This window comes from Engystomops pustulosus, chromosome 5 (assembly GCF_040894005.1).
Source record: "Engystomops pustulosus chromosome 5, aEngPut4.maternal, whole genome shotgun sequence".
Taxonomy (NCBI): domain Eukaryota; kingdom Metazoa; phylum Chordata; class Amphibia; order Anura; family Leptodactylidae; genus Engystomops; species Engystomops pustulosus.
Genome location: NC_092415.1, coordinates 3,807,235 through 3,824,878, shown reverse-complemented (window position 1 = coordinate 3,824,878; position 17,644 = coordinate 3,807,235). Strand labels below are relative to the sequence as shown.

At 47.3% G+C, this 17,644-nt stretch overlaps 1 protein-coding gene across 50 annotated transcripts in view; it reads right to left on the bottom strand.

The window, feature by feature from the left end:
- The window catches only part of ARHGAP39 (Rho GTPase activating protein 39), a 169,819-nt gene extending 168,090 nt beyond the window's left edge, over positions 1-1,729 (bottom strand). For 49 of the 50 annotated variants that reach the window (XR_011855609.1, XR_011855620.1, XR_011855617.1 and 46 more), the window contains exon 1: positions 1,493-1,729. Coding sequence is in view for 2 of the 50 variants with exons in the window: in XM_072151036.1 (XP_072007137.1) it covers positions 1,493-1,503 (11 nt within the window). In the remaining 48 variants the exon portion in view is untranslated. The remainder of the gene's footprint in view (positions 1-1,492) is intronic. The other variant, XM_072151039.1, reaches the window with a different exon arrangement.
- Positions 1,730-17,644: the final 15,915 nt, after the last annotated feature.

Genomic DNA, 17,644 nt, shown 5'->3' with positions numbered 1-17,644 from the left:
GATGTTACCCCACATTAACCCCTTCCTCCCCGCACACACAGAAGATGCTGATGTTACCCCACATTAACCCCTTCCTCCCCTCACACATAGAAGATGCTGATGTTACCTCACATTAACCCCTTCCACCCCTCACACACATAGAAGATGCTGATGTTACCCCACATTAACCCCTTCCTCCCCTCACACATAGAAGATGCTGATGTTACCCCACATTAACCCCTTCCTCCCCTCACACACACAGAAGATGCTGATGTTACCCCACATTAACCCCTTCCTCCCCTCACACATAGAAGATGCTGATGTTACCCCACATTAACCCCTTCCTCCCCTCACACATGTAGAGGATGCTGATGTTACCCCACATTAACCCCTTCCTCCCCGCACACATAGAAGATGCTGATGTTACCCCACATTAACCCCTTCCTCCACTCACACACACAGAAGATGCTGATGTTACCCCACATTAACCCCTTCCTCCCCTCACACATAGAAGATGCTGATGTTTCCCCTCAGTAACCCCTTCCTCCCCTCGCACATAGAAGATGCTGATGTTACCCCACATTAACCCCTTCCTCCCCTCACACACACAGAAGATGCTGATGTTACCCCACATTAACCCCTTCCTCCCCTCACACATAGAAGATGCTGATGTTACCCCACATTAACCCCTTCCTCCCCTCACACATAGAAGATGCTGATGTTACCCCTCAGTAACCCCTTCTTCCCCGCACACATAGAAGATGCTGATGTTTCCCCTCAGTAACCCTTCCCTCCCCGCACACATAGAAGATGCTGATGTTTCCCCTCAGTAACCCTTTCCTCCCCGCACACACAGAAGATGCTGATGTTACCCCACATTAACCCCTTCCTCCCCTCACACACACAGAAGATGCTGATGTTACCCCTCAGTAACCCCTTCTTCCCCGCACACATAGAAGATGCTGATGTTTCCCCTCAGTAACCCTTCCCTCCCCGCACACATAGAAGATGCTGATGTTTCCCCTCAGTAACCCTTCCCTCCCCGCACACATAGAAGATGCTGATGTTACCCCTCAGTAACCCCTTCCTCCCCGCACACATAGAGGATGCTGATGTTACCCCTCAGTAACCCCTTCCTCCCCGCACACATAGAGGATGCTGATGTTACCCCTCAGTAACCCTTCCCTCCCCGCACACATAGAGGATGCTGATGTTACCCCTCAGTAACCCTTCCCTCCCCGCACACATAGAAGATGCTGATGTTACCCCTCAGTAACCCCTTCCTCCCCGCACACATAGAAGATGCTGATGTTACCCCTCAGTAACCCCTTCCTCCCCGCACACATAGAGGATGCTGATGTTACCCCTCTGTAACCCTTCCCTCCCCGCACACATAGAAGATGCTGATGTTTCCCCTCAGTAACCCCTTCCTCCCCGCACACACAGAAGATGCTGATATTTCCCCTCAGTAACCCCTTCCTCCCCGCACACATGTAGAGGATGCTGCGGTTACCTCTCCGCCATCTTCCCGGTGCAGCTCGCCGCTCTCCTGTCGTGTGGCCGATGTCCCCGGGATGTCCGGGCCCTGTCCTGCGGGTTAGGACGGTGGTCGGGAGGCCATGAGGATGAGGAGGACGGATGTGGCGGAGGATGAGGCCGCCCGTCCCCCCGCGATCTCCGCCGCTCTCTCTCTCGTTCTCTGTCAGGCAGCGGGGCCGCGCAGGCTCGGAACTACGCGCGTCCACGCCCAGTCACCTGCTGCTGGAGCGCGCCCCCGCCAACCGCGCCCCGGGGACAGCAGCAGCAGGTGCGGAGAGCGGGAGCGCGCGCGTGCGTGAGCGAGCGGGAACCAGTGTGTGTATTATACAGGGTATGTGTGCGGTATAGTGTGTATTATACAGGGTATTATAGTGTGGTATAGTGTGTATTATACAATGTATGTGTGTGGTATAGTGTGTATTATACAGTGTATGTGTGTGGTATAGTGTGTGTTATACAGTGTATGTGTGAGGTATAGTGTGTATTATACAGTGTATGTGTGTGGTATAGTGTGTATTATACAGTGTATGTGTGTGGTATAGTGTGTGTTATACAGTATATGTGTGAGGTATAGTGTGTGTTATACAGTGTATGTGTGTGGTATAGTGTGTATTATACAGTGTATGTGTGTGGTATAGTGTGTATTATACAGTGTATGTGTGTGGTATAGTGTGTATTATACAGTGTATGTGTGTGGTATAGTGTGTGTTATACAGTGTATGTGTGTGGTATAGTGTGTATTATACAGTGTATGTGTGTGGTATAGTGTGTATTATACAGTGTATGTGTGTGGTATAGTGTGTATTATACAGTGTATGTGTGTGGTATAGTGTGTATTATACAGGGTATGTGTGTGGTATAGTGTGTATTATACAGTGTATGTGTGAGGTATAGTGTGTATTATACAGTGTATGAGTGTGGTATAGTGTGTATTATACAGTGTATGTGTGTGGTATATAGTGTGTGTTATACAGTGTATGTGTGTGGTATAGTGTGTATTATACAGTGTATGTGTGTGGTATAGTGTGTATTATACAGTGTATGTGTGTGGTATAGTGTGTATTATACAGTGTATGTGTGCGGTATAGTGTGTATTATACAGTGTATGTGTGTGGTATAGTGTGTATTATACAGTGTATGTGTGTGGTATAGTGTGTATTATACAGTGTATGTGTGTGGTATAGTGTGTATTATACAGTGTATGTGTGCGGTATAGTGTGTATTATACAGTGTATGTGTGTGGTATAGTGTGTGTTATACAGTGTATGTGTGTGGTATAGTGTGTATTATACAGTGTATGTGTGTGGTATAGTGTGTGTTATACAGTGTATGTGTGTGGTATAATGTGTATTATACAGTGTATGTGTGTGGTATAGTGTGTATTATACAGTGTATGTGTGTGGTATAGTGTGTATTATACAGAGTATGTGTGTGGTATAGTGTGTATTATACAGTGTATGTGTGTGGTATAGTGTGTGTTATACAGTGTATGTGTGTGGTATAGTGTGTATTATACAGTGTATGTGTGTGGTATAGTGTGTATTATACAGAGTATGTGTGTGGTATAGTGTGTATTATACAGTGTATGTGTGTGGTATAGTGTGTATTATACAGAGTATGTGTGTGGTATAGTGTGTATTATACAGTGTATGTGTGTGGTATAGTGTGTATTATACAGAGTATGTGTGTGGTATAGTGTGTATTATACAGTGTATGTGTGTGGTATAGTGTGTATTATACAGAGTATGTGTGTGGTATAGTGTGTATTATACAGTGTATGTGTGTGGTATAGTGTGTGTTATACAGAGTATGTGTGTGGTATAGTGTGTGTTATACAGTGTATGTGTGTGGTATAGTGTGTATTATACAGAGTATGTGTGTGGTATAGTGTGTATTACACAGTGTATGTGTGTGGTATAGTGTGTGTTACACAGTGTATGTGTGTGGTATAGTGTGTATTATACAGTGTATGTGTGTGGTATAGTGTGTATTATACAGTGTATGTGCGTGGTATAGTGTGTATTATACAGAGTATGTGTGTGGTATAGTGTGTATTATACAGTGTATGTGCGTGGTATAGTGTGTATTATACAGAGTATGTGTGTGGTATAGTGTGTATTATACAGTGTATGTGTGTGGTATAGTGTGTATTATACAGTGTATGTGTGTGGTATAGTGTGTATTATACAGTGTATGTGTGAGGTATAGTGTGTATTATACAGGGTATGTGTGTGGTATAGTGTGTGTTATACAGTGTATGTATGTGGTGTAGTGTGTATTATACAGGGTATGTGTGTGGTATAGTGTGTATTATACAGTGTATGTGTGTGGTATAGTGTGTATTATACAGTGTATGTGTGTGGTATAGTGTGTATTATACAGTGTATGTGTGTGGTATATAGTGTGTATTATACAGTGTATGTGTGTGGTATAGTGTGTATTATACAGTGTATGTGTGTATTATGCAGTGTATGTGTGCGGTATAGTGTGTATTATACAGTGTATGTATGAGGTATAGTGTGTATTATACAGTGTATGTGTGTGGTATAGTGTGTATTATACAGTGTATGTGTGTGGTATAGTGTGTATTATACAGTGTATGTGTGGTATAATGTGTATTATACAGTGTATGTGTGTGGTATACTGTGTATTATACAGTGTATGTGTGGTATAATGTGTATTATACAGTGTATGTGTGTGGTATAGTGTGTATTATACAGTGTATGTGTGTGGTATAGTGTGTATTATACAGTGTATGTGTGTGGTATAGTGTGTATTATACAGTGTATGTGTGTGGTGCAGTGTGTGTTATACAGTGTATGTGTGTGGTATAGTGTGTATTATACAGTGTATGTGTGTGGTATAGTGTGTATTATACAGTGTATGTGTGTGGTATAGTGTGTATTATACAGTGTATGTGTGTGGTATATAGTGTGTATTATACAGTGTATGTGTGTGGTATAGTGTGTATTATACAGTGTATGTGTGTGGTATAGTGTGTGTTATACAGTGTATGTGTGTGGTATAGTGTGTATTATACAGTGTATGTGTGTGGTATAATGTGTATTATACAGTGTATGTGTGTGGTATAGTGTGTATTATACAGTGTATGTGTGTGGTATAGTGTGTATTCTACAGTGTATGTGTGTGGTATAGTGTGTATTATACAGTGTATGTGTGGTATAATGTGTATTATACAGTGTATGTGTGTGGTATAGTGTGTATTATACAGTGTATGTGTGTGGTATAGTGTGTATTATACAGTGTATGTGTGGTATAATGTGTATTATACAGTGTATGTGTGTGGTATAGTGTGTATTATACAGTGTATGTGTGTGGTATAGTGTGTATTATACAGTGTATGTGTGTGGTATAGTGTGTATTATACAGTGTATGTGTGTGGTATAGTGTGTATTATACAGTGTATGTGTGTGGTGCAGTGTGTGTTATACAGTGTATGTGTGTGGTATAGTGTGTATTATACAGTGTATGTGTGTGGTATAGTGTGTATTATACAGGGTATGTGTGTGGTATAGTGTCTATTATACAGTGTATGTGTGTGGTATAGTGTGTATTATACAGTGTATGTGTGTGGTATAGTGTGTATTATACAGTGTATGTGTGTGGTATAGTGTGTATTATACAGTGTATGTGTGTGGTATAGTGTGTATTATACAGTGTATGTGTGTGGTATAGTGTGTATTATACAGTGTATGTGTGTGGTATAGTGTGTATTATACAGGGTATGTGTGTGGTATAGTGTGTGTTATACAGTGTATGTGTGTGGTATAGTGTGTGTTATACAGTGTATGTGTTTGGTATAGTGTGTGTTATACAGTGTATATGTGTGGTATAGTGTGTATTATACAGGGTATGTGTGTGGTATAGTGTGTATTATACAGTGTATGTGTGTAGTATAGTGTGTATTATACAGTGTATGTGTGTGGTATAGTGTGTATTATACAGTGTATGTGTGTGGTATACAGTGTATGTATGTGGTGTAGTGTGTATTATACAGGGTATGTGTGTGGTATAGTGTGTATTATACAGTGTATGTGTGTGGTATAGTGTGTATTATACAGTGTATGTGTGTGGTATAGTGTGTATTATACAGGGTATGTGTGTGGTATAGTGTGTATTATACAGTGTATGTGTGAGGTATAGTGTGTATTATACAGGGTATGTGTGTGGTATAGTGTGTGTTATACAGTGTATGTATGTGGTGTAGTGTGTATTATACAGGGTATGTGTGTGGTATAGTGTGTGTTATACAGTGTATGTATGTGGTGTAGTGTGTATTATACAGGGTATGTGTGTGGTATAGTGTGTGTTATACAGTGTATGTATGTGGTGTAGTGTGTATTATACAGTGTATGTGTGGTATAGTGTGTGTTATACAGTGTATGTGTGTGGTATAGTGTGTATTATACAATGTATGTGTGTGGTATAGTGTGTATTATACAGTGTATGTGTGTGGTATAGTGTGTATTATACAGTGTATGTGTGTGGTATAGTGTGTATTATACAGTGTATGTGTGTGGTATAGTGTGTATTATACAGTGTATGTGTGTGGTATAGTGTGTGTTATACAGTGTATGTATGTGGTGTAGTGTGTGTTATACAGTATATGTGTGTGGTATAGTGTGCATTATACAGTGTATGTGTGTGGTATAGTGTGTATTATACAGTGTATGGGTGAGGTATAGTGTGTGTTATACAGTGTATGTGTGTGGTATAGTGTGTGTTATACAGTGTATGTGTGTGGTATAGTGTGTATTATACAGTGTATGTGTGTGGTATAGTGTGTGTTATACAGTGTATGTGTGTGGTATATAGTGTGTATTATACAGTGTATGTGTGTGGTATAGTGTGTGTTATACAGTGTATGTGTGTGGTATAGTGTGTATTATACAGTGTATGTGTGTGGTATAGTGTGTATTATACAGTGTATGTGTGTGGTATAGTGTGTATTATACAGTGTATGTGTGTGGTATAGTGTGTATTATACAGTGTATGTGTGTGGTATAGTGTGTATTATACAGTGTATGTGTGTGGTATAATGTGTATTATACAGTGTATGTGTGTGGTATATAGTGTGTATTATACAGTGTATGTGTGTGGTATAGTGTGTATTATACAGTGTATGTGTGTGGTATAGTGTGTATTATACAATGTATGTGTGTGGTATAGTGTGTATTATACAGTGTATGTGTGTGGTATAGTGTGTATTATACAGTGTATGTGTGTGGTATAGTGTGTATTATACAGTGTATGTGTGTGGTATAGTGTGTATTATACAGGGTATGTGTGTGGTATAGTGTGTGTTATACAGTGTATGTGTGTGGTATAGTGTGTATTATACAGTGTATGTGTGTGGTATAGTGTGTATTATACAGTGTATGTGTGTGGTATAGTGTGTGTTATACAGTATATGTGTGTGTTATAGTGTGTATTATACAGTGTATGTGTGTGGTATAGTGTGTATTATACAGTGTATGTGTGTGGTGTAATGTGTATTATACAGTGTATGTGTGTGTTATAGTGTGTGTTATACAGTGTATGTGTGTGGTATAGTGTGTATTATACAGTGTATGTGTGTGGTATAGTGTGTATTATACAGTGTATGTGTGTGGTATAGTGTGTATTATACGGTGTATGTGTGTGGTGTAGTGTGTATTATACAGTGTATTTGTGTGGTATAGTGTGTATTATACAGTGTATGTGTGTGGTATAGTGTGTATTATACAGTGTATGTGTGTGGTATAGTGTGTATTATACAGTGTATGTGTGTGTTACAGTGTGTATTATATATACAGGATAGGCGTAGTAGTACAGTGCTGTGTCCTTATTTATACAGGATAAAAATAGTACAGTCATGGCCATAAGTTTTGAGAATTACACAAATATTATATTTTCAGGGTGTACTATGTGCAGTGTGTACTATGTGCAGGGTGTGTACTATGTGCAGTGTGTACTATGTGCAGGGTGTGTACTATGTGCAGGGGGTGTGTACTATGTGCAGTGTGAACTATGTGCAGGGTGTACTATGTGCAGGGGGTGTGTACTATGTGCAGTGTGTACTTTGTGCAGTGTGTACTATGTGCAGGGTGTGTACTATGTGCAGTGTGTGTACTATGTGCAGGGGGTGTGTACTATGTGCAGGGGGTGTACTATGTGCAGGGTGTATTATGTGCAGTGTGTACTATGTGCAGGGTGTGTACTATGTGCAGGGTGTACAATGTGCAGTGTGTACTATGTGCAGGGGTGTACTATGTGCAGGGGGTGTACTATGTGCCGTGTGTGCTATGAGCAGTGTGTGTACTATGTGCAGGGTGTACTATGTGCAGTGTCCTGTGTAATGTGTACTATGTGCAGTGTGTACTATGTGCAGGGTGTACTATATGCAGGGGGTGTACTATGTGCAGTGTCCTGTGTAGTGTGTACTATGTGCAGTGTGTACTATTTGCAGGGTGTGTACTATGTGCAGGGTGTGTACTATGTGCAGTGGGTGTGTACTATGTGCAGGGTGTGTGTTATGTGCAGTGTGTACTATGTGCAGTGTCCTGTGTAGTGTGTATTATGTGCAGGGTGTGTACTATGTGCAGGGTGTGTACTATGTGCAGGGTGTACTATTTGCAGGGTGTGTACTATGTGCAGTGTGTGTATACTATGTGCAGTGTGTGTGTACTATGTGCAGTGTGTGTATACTATGTGCAGTGTGTGTGTTCTATGTGCAGTGTGTGTGTACTATGTGCAGTGTGTGTGTTCTATGTGCAGTGTGTGTGTACTACGTGCAGTGTGTGTGTACTATGTGCAGTGTGTGTGTACTATGTGCAGTGTGTGCGTTCTATGTGCAGGGTGTGTGTACTACGTGCAGTGTGTGTGTACTTTGTGCAGTGTGTGTGTACTATGTGCAGTGTGTGCGTTCTATGTGCAGTGTGTGTGTACTATGTGCAGTGTGTGTGTACTATGTGCAGTGTGTGTGTACTATGTGCAGTGTGTGCGTTCTATGTGCAGTGTGTGCGTACTTTGTGCAGGGTGTGTGTACTATGTGCAGTGTGTACTATGTGCAGTGTGTGTGTACTATGTGCAGGGTGTGTGTACTATGTGCAGTGTGTGTGTGTACTATGTGCAGGGTGTGTGTACTATGTGCAGTGTGTGTGTACTATGTACAGGGTGTGTGTACTATGTGCAGTGTGTGTGTACTATGTGCAGGGTGTGTACTATGTGCAGGGAGTCCTGTGTACTATGTGCGGTATCCTGTGTGTAGTGCAGGGGGGTGTGTACTATGTGCAGGGTGTGTGTACTATGTGCAGGGTGTGTGTACTATGTGCAGGGTGTACTATGTGCAGTGTCCTGTGTATAGTCCAGGGGTGCCAGATTCAGGATTTCTGGCACCCGTTCTTCAGGAATCTGGTGCCCCCTGCACTGCCCCAACAGAGCTCTCCACTTTTTTTGGTGCACCTTTAACATGGATTGTGCAACACATTTCTGTGTGACTTTGCATGATAAATCTGGCGCACAATCCGTCTGAGCACCGGACACCCCTTTATGTGCAGAAATTTGTGTTGCATGAAGAATAGTGAAGCCGTGGCACAAAACGTGCAAAGTCTAATAGAAAACTGGCGCAAGGCCCTTAGTGAATGAGCCCCATTATGTGGTGATGCCAAGGAACATCTTCAGGTGTAAATGGGTCTTCCAAATGGACAATGACCCAAAGTTACTGCCAAACCGGTTACCCAGCCGCTGCCGGAGAGCAAAGTCATTGGGGCAGATTTACTTACCCGGTCCATTCGCGATCCAGCGGCGCGTTCTCCTCGGTGGATTCGGATCTTCCGGCGATTCACTAGGTGTCGCTGCTGCGCTGAAGTTCCCCGAGGCCCGCTGGAATGCCCTGAAATTCACCGGCCTATTCCTGGTGAAGGTAAGCGCGAATCCCGTGACATTTTTTTTTTTTTTTATATGTGGCGGTTTTTCCGAATCCGTCGGGTTTTCGTTCGGCCTCGGGATTTTGGGGCACACGATCGGATTTTGCGGCATCGGCCCCGGCTTGCATGCGACAGAAATCGAGGGCCGTCAGACAACCCAATGGATTCGGACAAATTGCGGAATTTAAGAAAGGTTTTACGTTGCAAGATCAAGCACTCACTTGCACCAGGAAGAAGTAGGTGAACTCCGGCGGACCTCGGTGCAGCAGCGACACAGGAAGGAACTCGGACGCACAAACTTAGTGAATCGCGCCGGACCCGAATCCACATCGGACAACGCACCGTGGGTTCGCAACAGGACCGGGTAAGTAAATCTGCCCCAGTGTCTTTTATATAGTGGATGGAAGCTTTGGTGTGAGTGACCCACAGAAATGCATATACATGTGACCCACAGGGTGGCCGATATGTGTCACCCACATAATGGCTGATACCCGTGACGTGACTCATTGGTGGGGATTTACTAATTCTGGCACAAGCACGACTGTCGGCATCAGAGATCAGTCTCCGGAAAGCACAGCCCGTTGTATTAAAGTGGCGCACGGCTGTAAGTAAATAATGGGTAGACGGTAATAATCAGCCGTGCGCCATAAAAATGCCGACATCAATGAGATGTGCGCCTAAAGCTTACATGGACTGCGCCTTAATTTTGCTTTCAGACAATTTTTTTCCTGGTCTACTGTGCGCCAAAATTTGGGCCAAAAAATGCTGGCAAAATACGACGGATAATGTGGAAAAGTTAGGCCACGCCCACTTGTGCCAAAAAAAGACGGAGGAGTCGGGATAGACGGAATCATCTGTTCTTTCTGGCGCAAACTCATTTAAATGACACAATACACTTTTGCGCCAAAAAACCCCACGAAACCGACAATTTTTAGCCGCAAGTACGATAATACATCTGCCCCATTGTGCGCCTAGCGTGTGCTCCAATACAGTGCAATTGGCCTGGATGTTGCTTGAAACTTTTTGCTCTCGCCTTACATTTATTAAAGGACCCGGGCAACAATGTGTTAATTTGCAATATTCCGCTGTTGTTCTCTCGTTCGTCTGTTTCCCATCTATTATCTGAAGCGACTTTAGAAGCGATTAACCGAGCGGTGTAATTGTGGAGAATAAATAACTTCCTCACTCGGCTTTATTTTTAGATTTGTCAGGCTGCACATTTATACAGAGCATTTATCTCTGAGCCTCCGGAGCTGGAATCACATGTGCTGCTCCCGAGCCTCCGGAGCTGGAATCACATGTGCTGCTCCCGAGCCTCCGGAGCTGGAATCACATGTGCTGCTCCTGAACCTCCAGAGCTGGAATCACATGTGCTGCTCCTGAGCCTCTGGAGCTGGAATCATATGTGCTGCTCCCAAGCCTCCGGAGCTGGAATCACATGTGCTTCTCCAGAGCTGGAATCACATGTGCTGCTCCTAAGCCTCCGGAGCTGAAATCACATGTGCTGCTCCCAAGCCTCCGGAGCTGGAATCATATGTGCTGCTCTCAAGCCTCCGGAGCTGGAATCACATGTGCTTCTCCAGAGCTGGAATCACATGTGCTGCTCCTAAGCCTCCGGAGCTGAAATCACATGTGCTGCTCCCGAGCCTCCGGAGCTGGAATCACATGTGCTTCTCCTGAGCCTCCGGAACTGGAATCACATGTGGTGCTCCTGAGCCTCCGGAGCTGGAATCACATGTGCTGCTCCTAAGCCTCCGGAGCTGGATTCACATGTGCTGCTCCCAAGCCTCCGGAGCTGGAATCACATGTGCTTCTCCGGAGCTGGAATCACATGTGGTGTTCCTGAGCCTCCGGAGCTGGAATCACATGTGGTGCTCCTGAGCCTCCGGAGCTGGAATCACATGTGCTGCTCCTGAGCCTCCGGAGCTGGAATCACATGTGCTGCTCCTGAGGCTCTGGAGCTGAAATCACATGTGCTGCTCCTGAGCCTCCGAAGCTGAAATCACATGTGCTGCTCCTGAGCCTCTGGAGCTGGAATCACATGTGGTGCTCCTGAGCCTCCGGAGCTGGAATCACATGTGCTGCTCCTGAGCCTCCGGAGCTGAAATCACATGTGGTGCTCCTGAACCTCCGGAGCTGGAATCACACGTGGTGCTCCTGAGCCTCTGGAGCTAAAATCACATGTGGTGCTCCTGAGCCTCTGGAGCTAAAATCACATGTGCTGCTCCTGAGCCTCCGGAGCTGAAATCACATGTGCTGCTCCTGAGCCTCTGGAGCTAAAATCACATGTGCTTCTCCTGAGCCTCCGGAGCTGAAATTACTTTCGCAACTCTTAACGTGTTGTTAACGCATTTCTTCACTGTGGCTCTACTCATGTGCCAGATACACCGATGCTTTGGATCGCTGGAGCATATCTCAGCCTCATCTTCCAGCACAGAACAAACACACCGATAATATATGCAAATGTATCCAATCACTCAGAAATATCCAAAAAGACGGATGAAAAGTAAAGCAAGTGTTCATGACAATGGAGACGGCCTCCAACCACACTGGCACATGGGTCTCAGGAGAGCGGCCCTATACTAGTTCTCCACCGGAGGGATTTTATCAAACTTTCATGATAGCCCCGTCTATTTCCCATTTAATTTTTGTAGGAGGAAAAACAAATAGGCACATGTATCATAGACTGTAAGCTCTTGTGTCCCTTCCTCATCCTCATAGACTGTAAGCTCTTGTGTCCTCCCCTCATCCTCATAGACTGTAAGCTCTGGTGTCACCTCCTCATACTCATAGACTGTAAGCTCTTGTGTCACCCCCTCATCCTCATAGACCTTAAGCTCTTGTATCACCTCCTCATCCTCATAGACTGTAAGCTCTTGTGTCCTCCCCTCATCCTCATAGACTGTAAGCTCTGGTGTCACCCCCTCATCCTCATAGGCTGTAAGCTCTTGTGTCACCCCTCATCCTCATAGACTGTAAGCTCTTGTGTCACCTCCTCATACTCATAGACTGTAAGCTCTTGTGTCACCCCCTCATCCTCATAGACCTTAAGCTCTTGTATCACCTCCTCATCCTCATAGACTGTAAGCTCTTGTGTCCTCCCCTCATCCTCATAGACTGTAAGCTCTGGTGTCACCCCCTCATCCTCATAGGCGGTAAGCTCTTGTGTCACCCCCTCATCCTCATAGACTGTAAGTTCTTGTGTCACCCCCTCATCCTCATAGACTGTAAGCTCTTGTGTCCTCCCCCTCATCCTCATAGACTGTAAGCTCTTGTGTCACCCCCTCATCCTCATAGACTGTAAGCTCTTGTGTCACCCCCTCATCCTCATAGACTGTAAGCTCTTGTGTCCCCCTCATCCTCATAGACTGTAAGCTCTTGTGTCCTCCCCTCATCCTCATAGACTATAAGCTCTTATGCCCCCCTCATCCTCATAGACTGTAAGCTCTTGTGTCCTCCCCTCATCCTCATAGACTGTAAGCTCTTGTGTTCTCCCCTCATCCTCATAGACTGTAAGCTCTTGTGTCCTCCCCTCATCCTCATAGACTGTAAGCTCTTGTGTCCTCCCCTCATCCTCATAGACTGTAATCTCTTGTGTCACCTCCTCATCCTCATAGACTGTAAGCTCTTGTGTCCTCCCCTCATCCTCATAGACTGTAAGCTCTTGTGTCCTCCCCTCATCCTCATAGACTGTAATCTCTTGTGTCACCTCCTCATCCTCATAGACTGTAAGCTCTTCTGTCACCCCCTCATCCTCATAGACTGTAATCTCTTGTGTCCTCCCCTCATCCTCATAGACTGTAAGCTCTTGTGTCCTCCCCTCATCCTCATAGACTGTAAGCTCTTGTGTCCTCCCCTCATCCTCATAGAGTGTAAGCTCTTGTGATCAGGGCCCTCCCTCCTATGACTGTTTGTACTCCGTAATGTAAAATTATATGTTCCCTTATTATTTTGAAAGCTACGGTATATGGCAGTGATATATAAATATAGATTATTATTATTCTGCCCTTGTACACCAGGTATGACATAGAATTGCTCCATAGCCGGTGCGGACTACATGCAGTGCGCACCCAGTGCCATCCCATGTGCATGGCTCTGCGCCCCCTCCGTGCCCAACCGGCATAGAGGGAGGAGAAGTGGCAATTCACAACTCTGCCCCACCAGGAACTGTCACTAAAATACGACTTGTTCCACTTAGGTTTTTTTTTAGTTTGGAGTGCTGATTTTTTCAGTTTCATGTTGGTTGAAGGGCCTGAGGCCTGGTTAGTTTGGTGTGCACCCACCACCATTGGAGTGCTGCTTGGACTTTCCTTAAAGGGGTTTTCCTCCAACAAAGACAAGTGACTGCAGCTGAGATTTTTTGTTTAATATCCACAGGGGGCCACATGGAGTGGAGGATAGAGGACAGAGGGCCACAGGAGGAGGCTGGAGGACAAGAGGCTACCGGAGGAGGCTACAGGAGGAGGCTGGAGGACAGGGGCTACAGGAGGAGGCTGGGGGACAGGGGGATACAGGAGGAGGCTGGAGGACAGGGGCTACAGGAGGAGGCTGGAGGACAGGGGGCCACAGGAGGAGGCTGGAGGACAGGGGCTACAGGAGGAGGCTGGATGACAGGGGGCTACTGGAGGAGGCTGGAGGACAGGGGGATACAGGAGGAGGCTGGAGGACAGGGGCTACTGGAGGAGGATGGAGGACAGGAAGCTACAGGAGGAGGCTGGAGGACAGGAGACTACAGGAGGAGGCTGGAGGACAGGAGACTACAGGAGGAGGCTGGATGACAGGAGGCTGGAGGACAGGAGACTACAGGAGGAGGCTGGATGACAGGAGGCTACAGGAGGAGGCTGGAGGACAGGGGGCTACATGAGGAGGCTGGAGGACAGGGGCTACAGGAGGAGGCTGGATGACGGGGCTACTGGAGGAGGATGGAGGACAGGAAGCTACAGGAGGAGGCTGGAGGACAGGAGACTACAGGAGGAGGCTGGATGACAGGAGACTACAGGAGGAGGCTGGAGGACAGGAGGCTACAAGAGGAGGCTGGATGACAGGAGACTACAGGAGGAGGATGGAGGACAGGAGAATACAGGAGGAGGCTGGATGACAGGAGGCCACAGGAGGAGGATGGAGGACAGGAGACTACAGGAGGAGGATGGAGGATAGGAGACTACAGGAGGAGGCTGGAGGACAGGAGACTACAGGAGGAGGCTGGAGGACAGGAAGCTACAGGAGGAGGATGGAGGACAGGAGACTACAGGAGGAGGTTGGAGGACAGGAGCTACAGGAGGAGGCTGGAGGACAGGAAGCTACAGGAGGAGGCTGGAGGTCAGGAGCTACAGGAGGAGGCTGGAGGACAGGGGGCTACAGGAGGAGGCTGGAGGACAGGAGGTCACAGGAGGAGGCTGGAGGACAGGAGGCTACAGCAGGGGCTGGAGAACAGGAGGAGGATGGAGGACAGGAGGCTACAGTAGGAGGATAGAGGACAGGAGGCTACAGGAGGAGGCTGGAGGACAGGAGACTACAGGAGGAGGCTGGATGACAGGAGGCTACAGGAGGAGGATGGAGGACAGGAGACTACAGGAGGAGGTTGGAGGACAGGAGCTACAGGAGGAGGCTGGAGGACAGGAAGCTACAGGAGGAGGCTGGAGGTCAGGAGCTACAGGAGGAGGCTGGAGGACAGGGGGCTACAGGAGGAGGCTGGAGGACAGGAGGTCACAGGAGGAGGCTGGAGGACAGGAGGCTACAGCAGGGGCTGGAGAACAGGAGGAGGATGGAGGACAGGAGGCTACAGTAGGAGGATAGAGGACAGGAGGCTACAGGAGGAGGCTGGAGGACAGGAGACTACAGGAGGAGGCTGGATGACAGGAGGCTACAGGAGGAGGATGGAGGACAGGAGCTACAGGAGGAGGATGGAGGACAGGGGGCTACAGGAGGAGGATGGAGGACAGGAGACTACAGGAGGAGGTTGGAGGACAGGAGCTACAGGAGGAGGCTGGAGGACAGGAAGCTACAGGAGGAGGCTGGAGGTCAGGAGCTACAGGAGGAGGCTGGAGGACAGGGGGCTACAGGAGGAGGCTGGAGGACAGGAGGTCACAGGAGGAGGCTGGAGGACAGGAGGCTACAGGAGGAGGCTGGAGGACAGGAGGCTACAGGAGGAGGCTGGAGGACAGGAGGCTACAGCAGGGGCTGGAGAACAGGAGGAGGATGGAGGACAGGAGGCTACAGTAGGAGGATAGAGGACAGGAGGCTACAGGAGGAGGCTGGAGGACAGGAGACTACAGGAGGAGGCTGGATGACAGGAGGAGGATGGAGGACAGGAGACTACAGGAGGAGGCTGGATGACAGGAGGCTACAGGAGGAGGATGGAGGACAGGAGACTACAGGAGGAGGTTGGAGGACAGGAGCTACAGGAGGAGGCTGGAGGACAGAAAGCTACAGGAGGAGGCTGGAGGTCAGGAGCTACAGGAGGAGGCTGGAGGACAGGGGGCTACAGGAGGAGGCTGGAGGACAGGAGGTCACAGGAGGAGGCTGGAGGACAGGAGGCTACAGCAGGGGCTGGAGAACAGGAGGAGGATGGAGGACAGGAGGCTACAGTAGGAGGATAGAGGACAGGAGGCTACAGGAGGAGGCTGGAGGACAGGAGACTACAGGAGGAGGCTGGATGACAGGAGGCTACAGGAGGAGGATGGAGGACAGGAGCTACAGGAGGAGGATGGAGGACAGGGGGCTACAGGAGGAGGATGGAGGACAGGAGACTACAGGAGGAGGTTGGAGGACAGGAGCTACAGGAGGAGGCTGGAGGACAGGAAGCTACAGGAGGAGGCTGGAGGTCAGGAGCTACAGGAGGAGGCTGGAGGACAGGGGGCTACAGGAGGAGGCTGGAGGACAGGAGGTCACAGGAGGAGGCTGGAGGACAGGAGGCTACAGGAGGAGGCTGGAGGACAGGAGGCTACAGGAGGAGGCTGGAGGACAGGAGGCTACAGCAGGGGCTGGAGAACAGGAGGAGGATGGAGGACAGGAGGCTACAGTAGGAGGATAGAGGACAGGAGGCTACAGGAGGAGGCTGGAGGACAGGAGACTACAGGAGGAGGCTGGATGACAGGAGGAGGATGGAGGACAGGAGACTACAGGAGGAGGCTGGATGACAGGAGGCTACAGGAGGAGGATGGAGGACAGGAGCTACAGGAGGAGGCTGGATGACAGGAGGCTACAGGAGGAGGATGGAGGACAGGAGCTACAGGAGGAGGATGGAGGACAGGAGACTACAGGAGGCGGCTGGAAGACAGGAGCTACAGGAGGAGGATGGAGGACAGGAGGCCACACCATGTGAGCAGGGGTGGGGGTAGGAGTACACATAATATTATGTGTAAGTTTGGGCAGATAAATAAAAGTGGAAAACTAAATGTAAAGGGAGGATAAAATTAAAGAGGGGTTTTATATGTTGCTGAGTTGCATTAGGGGGTATGATTCAGGTTCATAGGGGGATGGCCAAAGGAAGGGGCATTGTACCATGTGGGGACCATTTAGGCCAATTTTACACTATGCTTTGAGGTGGGGCAATGGGCGTGGTTTATAAAAAAGGGGGAGGGGCTTTTTGTCCTTCTTTCTCTTGCCCAAAAGTTGGTAGGTATGTATACAGGAGGTAGATATTAGATAGATAACAAGCTAGGGAGATACATATAATAGATGACGTGGCCTTGTCTCCCCCTCGGTCATGTGTCTGTAGTCAGCGCTGACATTGATCGGCTCCTTATCTCCCGTATGTCCGTGTTTCCATAGAAACAGAGACAGCCGTAATCTTCCTTTCTTGTGATACCTTGGATAATATTCCAACGCACGTGTGACTGGAGACGCGGGAGTCAGGGGCGCGGGCCCCGGGGCCACGGTCACTGGCAGATTGTGGGGATTCACAGGGGGGGGGCAGAATCATCTGGACCAGGATTATTAATATGCAAATGAGCTGCCACCACCGCAAATCACACAGATAATCACCAGATTCTCCCAAATTCTCCCAGATCCCTGAAGGTCAGGGCTTAATTGTTCCCGTTCTTCAATGTCCTGGTACAGAGATATAAGGGGGGACATCTCCCTGCATGTCTGGGGGGGCAGATGTGTCCCCCTCATATGTTCCTCTGTAATCAGTACAACACAACGTAATTAATCACTGACCTGACAAAGCCCCCAGGTAGTAGAGGCGAAACGTG